The sequence below is a fragment of the Pagrus major genome, chromosome 24 (genome assembly GCF_040436345.1).
Source record: "Pagrus major chromosome 24, Pma_NU_1.0".
Lineage (NCBI taxonomy): Eukaryota > Metazoa > Chordata > Actinopteri > Spariformes > Sparidae > Pagrus > Pagrus major.
The window spans coordinates 22,007,702-22,016,715 of NC_133238.1; the positions used below are offsets into that span (position 1 = coordinate 22,007,702).

Sequence of the window (9,014 nt, forward strand, 5' to 3'; positions counted from 1 at the left end):
TTTCGTTACTGCAGCCAGAAAATCTCAGAAAAGTACTTGCACTACTGTGAGATCATTTTGTAATCACATTTAGAAATGACAAACGACCTGTAAAGCCATTTACACATCCAAGATGTTGTCTTCCTAATGCATGAACAGCCCTGTGATAAATGCATCATCTGTCCCCACAGGAATATTTTCATTAAGATCTCTAAGACACCCACTTATGTTTCACTCCTCTTCTTTATTTTAGACACAGTAACTTTACTTTTTCTCCCTTTAAGAATGAGGATATTTTCTTTTAAACTCTGGATTGATTTAATCAAACTTAATACAATAAAAAGTGGTCAATGATTTGCTGAGTCATGTCATTGGAACAACAATTAAAATATATTAAAATCATTTTAAAACTGACAGCAAAAGAATAACAAAGCCTGACAAACTGCTTTGTAGAAAACAAAGGTTACAAATTAATTTTGAATCAGTACAGTAAACATTAATCCAGCGTCAAGTACAGAACTAAACTCCTAGGTGTTTTGTTCAGGTGTCATCTTGTTGGATCAGAGGCTCCACCCGCAGCCACAAGCCTCCCTCAGCACGCAGGACAAGCTGGGGGAGGCGGCGAACTCCTGTAGAGCTGCTACCGAGTTCTGGGTTCACCCCCGGGCTGAGACGAAACCTGAGCAGGGTCAACGCCACGACGACTCGAAGCTCTGCCAGGGCGAACTTCTGACCAATACAGTTCCTGTGAACACATACAGGTTCTCATCAGATCTTATTTACCTTAAATGTTAAGCTGTAATGAGGATGCAGTACCTTGGGCCGGAGGAGAAGGGGATGAAGGCGTGAGAAGCAAGCCCCTCTTTGTTTGTAGGGTCAAAACGCAGCGGGTCAAAGTCCTAAAAGAGAGGAAATCACACAGATCAGACATGAGGAAACTGTGAAGGAAGATATTGCTTTTTCATTTCTTGCACGCAGTGTTGTAAAAAGTACTCAAAAGTCATACTTGAGTAAAAGTAAAGCTATCGTGTTAAAATTTGGTAAAAGTGAAAGTCACCAATACCAGTAGTACTTGAGTGAAAGTCTCAAAGTATCTGATATTAAGTATCAAAAGTAAATTATACACATATTTGGTTCTGATGCATTATGTAATCTGCAAAGTAACTAGTAACTAAAGTAATCAAACAAATGTAGTGGAGTAAAAACTACATTTGTCTCTGTCAAAATGTGGTGGAGTGGAATTATAAAGTAACAGAAAATGGAAATGTTCAAGTCAAGTACAAGTAACTTAAACTTGTACTTAGGTATAGTACTTGAGTAAATGTACTTTAGTTACATTCCATCACTGCTTACATGTGGGTTTGTCCAAACAGCGGGGTTGTGGTGAGTTCCATAAATACTGACCAAACAGATGGTACCTTGGGAAGAACAACAGAGGTTGAGGTTGGTATATCCCTTAAATGATTGTTTTACAAATGTAGTTCTGTATGTGGTCTGAGTCCGTCCCTCTCACCCTTCGGTACAGTGCGATCCCCTGGCAGAGCCATGTCCTGGGTGTACCTCCTCGTTACAGCCTGCACAGGAGCGTGCAGCCTGAGAGACTCTCTGATGCACATGGTGGTGAAGGGAAGGTGGGACAGATCCTCCCTTTAGATAAAACACACACATGCATATATCATCAGAACAAACCTTCAGCCACATTTAATACTACAGGTTGTTTGTGCGTTTTCTGACCATTCGATTTCACATCCGTCTCGTTCTTGCATCAGCTCCATCACTTCCTGCCTGCATTTCTCCTGATAGTGGTCGTGGCGTGCTAAATTATACAGCGTCCAGCAAATGGCACTGGCCGTTGTGTCGTGACCTGTTGAGAAACAGTCGGAGGGTTTCAGCTAATTTTAAAGTTGGACAGAAAAATCCAGTGTTGCGTTAAAGTCTCTCACCTGCGAACATGAAGGTGTTGGCCTCAGCCTGTATCTCCTCATCTGTCAGGCCCTGTCCATCCTCATCCTGCAATAGTACAGAAATGCCCTTTTTGTTTGTTTTCTCCATTTTTTAATCATTAAAGGGACAGTTCACTCCCAAATGAAAAATACATATTTTTCCTCTTATCTGAAGCGCTATTTATCCATCTAGATTGTTTTGGTGTGAGTTGCCGACTTTTGGAGATATCAGTCGTAGAGACGTCTGGATGGCACTCGGCACGCTTCCTTCCAGAGATCACGACCCAATTACTCAAGATAATTCACGGACCTTGTCGGTGAGAAGTAGGAGCTAATTTCTTTCTGTATCACCACGAAGAAGGCCGAAAGATGGACGACAGGCTAGCTAACTAAGCTAACTAAGAGGACGCCATGAATGTCAGTTCACAATTTTTGTACTGTCCCTAGAATAAAGCTAGTTTCTTCTGTCTTTCCTACCTTCGTCAGCAGTATGATGTCCACGAAGTCTTTCTTCCTCTGTGGTGCTGTGGTGAATCCTGTTTCTGTCTCCCTCTGTTGGCTGATCAGGGCACGCCGCTTCTGAACCACCTCCCTGGTAAACCTGCAAACACAACACAAGTCTGTGATGAAATATCTCAAGTGTTTATGAGTTGTTCAGAGAGTCGTTCGTATAAATCAGAGCATGACGGGGTCAACATTCTAGGACGATGGAGTCAACACACTTCTGCTCTTCATAGCAACAGGAGACAGTGAAGATGACAAAATGTTTCATGGTGTGACAACCCTAAGATCATGTATTACAACTTACTGACCCAGAGCACAAATGTTACTACACATTATGATTCAATAGGATGTGACTCAGTAGAAAATAATACAAAGAGAACTGCATAAGAGATATTACAGCTGGTTTCACCATTTTACAATAAAACTGTGTCACCAGACTTGAAAGTTCCTGTATTGTTTGTACTTCACTTTTACATAAAGGCAGTGATGGAAGTACATTTACTCGAGTACTGTACTTAAGTACAATCTTGAGGTACTTGTATTGCCATTTCCTGCTGCTTTATACTTCCACTCCACCACATTTTGGAGGCAAATATTGTACTTTTATACTCCACTCCATGTATTTGATTACTTTAGTTACTAGTTGCTTTATTTTTTTCTCAGGAGGTACCTGTGCACGATGCTTAAGGCCTTCTTGAATTGTTTCCCCTGCTCTGTTTTCCAGTAAATCCAGTCACAGTGGTGTAAAATCCTTTGGCGTCGATCTATTATCAGGTCACTCAGCTCCACGATGGCTGACACGTACTCACTGGTCGACCTGGAGAGAGAATGTTTTTAAATAAAAAGAAGAACAGGACGGAGGAGGATATATTTGTGGTATATGGTAAAGATGGTGCGCTCACTGCTGACAGTTGCTATTGTAGCTGAAGGCACATTTCAGCAGACTGTCCAGGGTCATCAGAGTGACCTGGTCAAACATCTCGATGTTAGTTGTGCCTCCTGCCACCAGGCGGCGCCACTTTTCCTGGAAAACAGAAAATCAGTCATGTTTTTCTTCAGCTAATTGGAAGACAGCTGTACAATTGACACTTCTGATGACTGTAAGATAGACAACATCTTTGGACAATGAAAGTGAAGCCAAAACATATTTTGCTTTGCTTTTTATCTTAAGGCTTTATCTGCTGTAGCTTTCCCCACTTTTTGTACACAGATATGCTCATAATAATGGTCTAAAATCAGGAGAAATTGCACATTCTTTCCTTGAAAAAAGTAATATTCTCTTGGGGAAGGACTACCAAACCCCCTACCAAATTTCAAGAAAACACTATTCTTGTTCATGTCTGTCTTCAGTGCTGTGTGTCTCACATGCATGGTGTTAGTTGAGGTGTTAAAGATGGCGACGTAGTTCTTCAGGATGTCGAAATGAAAGGCTGGAGTCAGCAGGCGTCTCCTGCGAGACCACTCCTCCCCATTGCTCAGCAACAGACTCTGTCCTGGGATGTGAGGGAGATAAAGGTTGGAGTCAAGGATGCAAACCGAAATCGATACTTGGATAGCCATTACTGTTATCTGACTATATTGTGTTCATTTAATGACCAGACAACAATATAACACAGGATTGTTATTTAATGATGAGAAACCTGCAACACTCTTTATTGAATATCCATAAATAAAAGGAACAGAAAAAGTTCTTTTAGCTAAATTTATATGTTTTATGAACATGGAACCAAGTCGGATTAGAGCTGAACTGAAAAACTAGACTCACATGAGAGCATCATGAGATATTTGACTCACCCAGCCATGGACGCAGATGGCCATAGATGAGCTCGTCTTTCACTGTGATGCTGGCTGCATGGAGGGAAGTATGGAGGATAAAAGGGAGCAATAAGTGTTTAATCGAGCTTTGGTTTTAATAGCTCCAATAAAACTCGACTGATGGGCTTTTATCCTACCAGGAGCCATTAGCAGAGGTTTGACGAAGTCTGGGTGGAAGAGTCTGACCAGGTGATAGAACGGGCCGAGGAACCAGCTGCAGGAGTGTTTGTACGTCTGCACCAATTCATCCACATCCAGGAGACCTTCCTCTGTGCTCCGCATCTGAGGCACAAATATATATATAAATATTACATCACAATAATATACATGAAGTTTAATGAAGTCCTATACAGGTGGGTTAGGTCTCCGTATCAATACAAAAGAGAAGACGATTGGATAGTGTTGTGTTGGGCAGAGCTCTGGAGGAGAGAGTCAGGTCCAGATCCAGACCTTCTGGAGGAATAATCACCTGGAGTCACATCAGGTTCTGCTCTGATCCAGAGCCGTTTACTGTAGAAGCCCATTTCTGATAGTTGAATTCTCATACAGCATTTTAGGAAATTTTGTAATTATTTTGCAACACTGACCACATCCTGTATCATGCTGAGAAAGTTACAGTTAGACTTCCAGATGTGTTAACAAATGAAATTACCATTATAACCTCAGAATTTACATATAAGACCTCAAGTGTTAGTGTGTCCTACCTGGCCCAGGTGGCCTAAAATCCAGGAGTTTGCAGGTGGTTTGCTGAAGCAGGACAGCCTGTGCATGAACCAGGCGTGTCGCACCAACAACCTCGTGGTCCAGACTGCAACCACAGCTGCCAGTCCTGCACCGACCACAAACAGGACCTGACAGAGGCCCGTCCAGCTGAGGACCTGAGAGAGGACGACCTGGAGGAGAGGCATCCTGGTGCAGAAAGAGAATAATTCAGACGTCCAGGTTGTGTGACACTCCACTGTAGCAGTGTTCACAACGAGAAGTTGTAAATGTTGAAACCAAACTGTTCCAACTGATTATTTCAACAGGAACAACTGCTGTAAGCGTAATGAGACACACCACTTCCTCTGTCTGATTAAACAACCTTAATATGTTGATAAAGACACAGCGGGGACGATAGATAAATCATAATAAGATAAATGTGAAATTTTTAGTCAGAACCATAAATACAAGATACATAAATCGAAACTGTAAAATTAAGAAGTCACAATTATCAACTCTTTATCTTATAATTCTGATTTATTGTGGGAATATCTTTTTTTTTTTAAATAGAGAGTTGTGTTTTACGAGGCGCTCCTGAAGGCCACACTGATTGGCACCGGATGCACCTGAGCTGACGCGCCGGCTGCGTCCGTGGATTGTCACAGAAAACAGTTTATAAATCATTGTTTGACTCCTGCAGGAGGCCTGAAATGAGAAGCAGGCGAGTCTGTGCGTGTTTCCAGGTGTAATGTTTGCACCTGTCAGTTTCAGGTGAGTTTTAATGAACTATTTTTGCTCCAGTGTTGTGGGGGAAAACAAAACAATGCTAGCTAACTTAGCTAGCTAATTAGCTTAATATGAATTAGCCCTCGTAGTTGACTTAGGGCATGTTTACCAGGTTCCGCCATGTTGGTCTCCATGTTTACCCTTTGATTTAGATTAAATAGTTGAAATAAGCTAATTTGTCCATTTATTAATCTGTCAATTACCATCATCAAAATTAATAGTTATAATTTTCTTTTTGTTTGAATATTTTTGCACTATACATCAATATTGGACTGTATTAAGCTCTTCAGACAGGGATTCATTAATATGTAATTTATTTTTAGACTCTTTAAGATTTATTTTACGATAAAAGACAAAACCATGCAGATCCAGTTTCTCATTCGTCTTCCTCTGTGTGTGCGTGTGGCAGGTTTTCAGCTCAAAATGGATGTACCTGCAGAAGGCCACGACAGGTGTGCCAACCAGAAGAGATCTCCACCTGCTTCCAGCTCCCCTCTGTCATCTGTGAGCTCCACCCAAACATGGCTGCCAGCTGTATCACCTGTACGGCCTCCCTGGATGAATGGTTTCAAAATGGATTCTGGGAACCCTCACGTGGGGATGCAGTTGAGTCCTCCGACTCGTTTCTATGAGGAACTCTTCTGTACCAGCCAGAGGTCCAACACTCTGGCCCCTCTGGCTGGCGCCCTCATGACCTCCTCTGGGCCGCAGAGCGATGTGGTGAAACAAGGTTACCTCGGGAAGCTAGAGCGGAACCAAAGAAAATATTTTGTCCTGAGAGCAGGAAGTCACACCGGGCCGAGCCGACTCGAGTGGTACAGGAACAAGGAGAGGTTCTCGGCAATGGAGAAGTCTGCTGGTAAAACTGGGCTGTTTGGCTCGAGCAAGCAAGGGTTGGTTAAAATAACTTAAACCAGTTAAATTCACATCATCTCATCAGCCAGATGTTGATACATTTAATTTACTGTCTTTGTCCTCTTCCATAAGATTAAGTAATTGGTTTGAGATCCTGAAAAGGCTGTCTGTACGTCTTTAAGGTGACTAAAGAAACTTTACAATCTGAAATTATATTCAATTGGTTCCTCCCTCCCAGGGTGATTTACCTGAGGTGCTGTCTTGGTGTGAGCCGGACTGGCAGTACCAGGAAAGGCCACACGGTGGCGCTGTATGCCAAGGATCAGACAATGGTGCTGGCTGTGGAGGACCAGTGGGAACAAGAAGAGTGGTATCTGGCCATTAAGAAGCTGATGGAGGAGGAACGTAAAGATGAAGAGCATGGAGAAGGGTTTGATGAAGAGGATGATGGGTATTACACTCTTCCCCCCGCTGCTTTCTTCAAAGAGGTTAGATCAGACTTTTATTCTTTTCTTTCTGTCACATGCAGTTGAAGTAATGCTTTATGTTGTGTTGAATGTTGAAAAAGTGTTAGTTTATTCAGTCACTAAAACACTGAACTGAACTTGCTCACAAGTTTACGATAAGGTCTTATACCTCGGCTTAAACATACAGACACTGTTTTTACAAAACTAATATCACAAAAATAATTAAAATTTTCAGTTAATACACTTTTTTAAGAACTACCAGCTCTTCAGCAGATATGAATGTACCTGCTTACTCCCTTCATCCTCGGCTAAGGTTTGGCCCGTCACCGTGAAGCCCAGAGATCTGGGTTGTTCTAAGTCCCTGGCAGGGGAGAGCCGGCTCTGCCTCACAGCTTCATCCCTCATCTTGATCAGGGTGGGCGCGTGCAGTGATTTGCCTTCAGTTACGATACCGTTGTTGAGTGTCCGTCGCTTTGGCCACTTGGACGGCTCGTTCTTCTTGGAGCTCGGCAGGTCGGCACCAAACGGTCCGGGAGAGATCTGGATGGAAGCGAGAGACCAAGGTGATTAAAAATAAAAGATGTGTTGATTTTACTCATTTCTTTCTTACCATAACATTGTGACTCGTCTTCTTTTTGGGCTGTACAGGAAACCCAGCAGTAGCCCAGCACATTCATGAGGAGGTTCGCGAGACAGTAAGGGCGCTCCGAGCTCTTCCGGACTTCAGCCGGTCACCAACCTCCAACCCCAACCAGCTTCCAATCCTTCTGGCCTCAAAGCGATGCAGACCCAAATACAGAGACAAAGTGGTGAATGTGAGACCACTCGGTTCTCGTCTGGTCCTGCCCCCCCAATGTTACCAGGAGCCGCACAAACCAGAGCCTGAATCTACTCTCAGCCCTTTCAGATCCCATCAGAGCTCCACGTCTGAGACCAGCAGCTACATGGAAATGAAGAGGGACCATCATCTCCCAGTGAACAAACAGAGGGAAAACGACTGTGGGATGAAGGTCTGGGAGCCAGGTGGTGAGGAGAAGGAGGAGGGGGGGCTGGGGTACATGATGATGTCACCACAGGTAAGCAGCTCATCTGTGCTGCCTCAGGATGACTATGTGACCATGACGAGCCCAAGTAAACACGACTGGCCTGTTTACTCTTCCCCTCAGACATCGTTCAACAGGTGAGTTCAGTTCTCAAATAAGTGACTTACATATAATACTTTATTTCTAATTTCCTGTGTTACCCAACTCAACACTTCTTCCACGTTAAGAAAAAATACAACTTTGTGTCCCTAGCAGCTCCACCTCTGACAGCTACTCTCCTCAGCACCCGTCACATCATCAGACCAATGAGCGCAGCCAGTCACACTGTCAGCCAGAAACAGAAGCTGGCCAATCACAGGTGAGCATCAGCTGCTCCACCCAACCACAAGATGACGCAGGACAGGAGCAGAACTCAGCCGAGCAGAGACGACTCCCAGCACCGACCAGGACCACTTTTTCCCCTGTGAGCAGTGTTGATGTGCTGATCGGGACAGCTCCTTTTGTCCCATGTGGTCCAGGCTATACCAGGCCAGTCCGGGCTAGTCCAAGCTCTGGTTCAGGTCAGCCTGGTCGACTCCAAGCTGTATCAGACCACTCTGTCAGAAGACACCGGCTGTCATTGTGTCTGCCTTGTTGTCTGCAAGCTGAGGACAGATAACATGAACAGGAGCGATTGATTTATTCTGGTGCAGCAGGTTATTACTTCTGATGGAAGAGTACTTGAATAAAATATTTAACTGTGACTGTCGCTGGAACTTTGTCTTCCATTGAATACTTCAGTATATGTTTGAGAAAAATAGTCTTTGTTGACAATGTTTTGTGGTGTGGATTGAAACAAGCCTTGTGTTTGGGTCTAAACCACACAGCACTTGAAGATGCTCTGCTGTTATATGAAAAAATAAAGTCACATGAATGCACAA

The 9,014-nt window shown here is 43.4% G+C and overlaps 2 protein-coding genes across 2 annotated transcripts; one reads left to right on the top strand and one right to left on the bottom strand.

Annotated features, from left to right (window-relative positions):
- Positions 1-207: 207 nt before the first annotated feature.
- cyp4f3 (cytochrome P450, family 4, subfamily F, polypeptide 3) lies at positions 208-5,229 on the bottom strand. Its single transcript, XM_073462446.1, has 13 exons — positions 4,946-5,229; positions 4,379-4,523; positions 4,221-4,274; positions 3,792-3,919; positions 3,329-3,450; positions 3,097-3,243; positions 2,400-2,523; positions 1,923-1,989; positions 1,714-1,843; positions 1,493-1,626; positions 1,333-1,397; positions 796-878; positions 208-724 (listed from the first exon to the last, which is right to left on the bottom strand). Exons 1-13 carry the CDS (start codon positions 5,147-5,149, stop codon positions 520-522), a joined length of 1,608 nt encoding a protein of 535 aa, XP_073318547.1. The 5' UTR covers positions 5,150-5,229; the 3' UTR covers positions 208-519.
- Positions 5,230-5,568: 339 nt separating this feature from the next.
- On the top strand, positions 5,569-9,014 carry LOC140991956 (uncharacterized). The gene is made up of 6 exons (XM_073462128.1): positions 5,569-5,714; positions 6,139-6,622; positions 6,823-7,072; positions 7,305-7,614; positions 7,700-8,231; positions 8,347-9,014. Exons 2-6 carry the CDS (start codon positions 6,153-6,155, stop codon positions 8,750-8,752), a joined length of 1,968 nt encoding a protein of 655 aa, XP_073318229.1. The 5' UTR covers positions 5,569-5,714; positions 6,139-6,152; the 3' UTR covers positions 8,753-9,014.

Excerpts from the sequence above, each read along its gene's own strand:
- cyp4f3 (XM_073462446.1), bottom strand. The coding sequence starts at position 5,149 with ATGCCTCTCCTCCAGGTCGTCCTCTCTCAGGTCCTCAGCTGGACGGGC. Across the intron at positions 4,275-4,378 it reads ACCTCTGCTAATGGCTCCTG|CCAGCATCACAGTGAAAGAC; the intron begins GTAGGATAAAAG and ends CCCTCCATGCAG. Across the intron at positions 879-1,332 it reads CTGTTTGGACAAACCCACAT|GACTTTGACCCGCTGCGTTT; the intron begins GTAAGCAGTGAT and ends CCTCTCTTTTAG.
- LOC140991956 (XM_073462128.1), top strand. The coding sequence starts at position 6,153 with ATGGATGTACCTGCAGAAGGCCACGACAGGTGTGCCAACCAGAAGAGA. Across the intron at positions 7,073-7,304 it reads CCGCTGCTTTCTTCAAAGAG|AACTACCAGCTCTTCAGCAG; the intron begins GTTAGATCAGAC and ends CACTTTTTTAAG. Across the intron at positions 8,232-8,346 it reads CCTCAGACATCGTTCAACAG|CAGCTCCACCTCTGACAGCT; the intron begins GTGAGTTCAGTT and ends TTGTGTCCCTAG.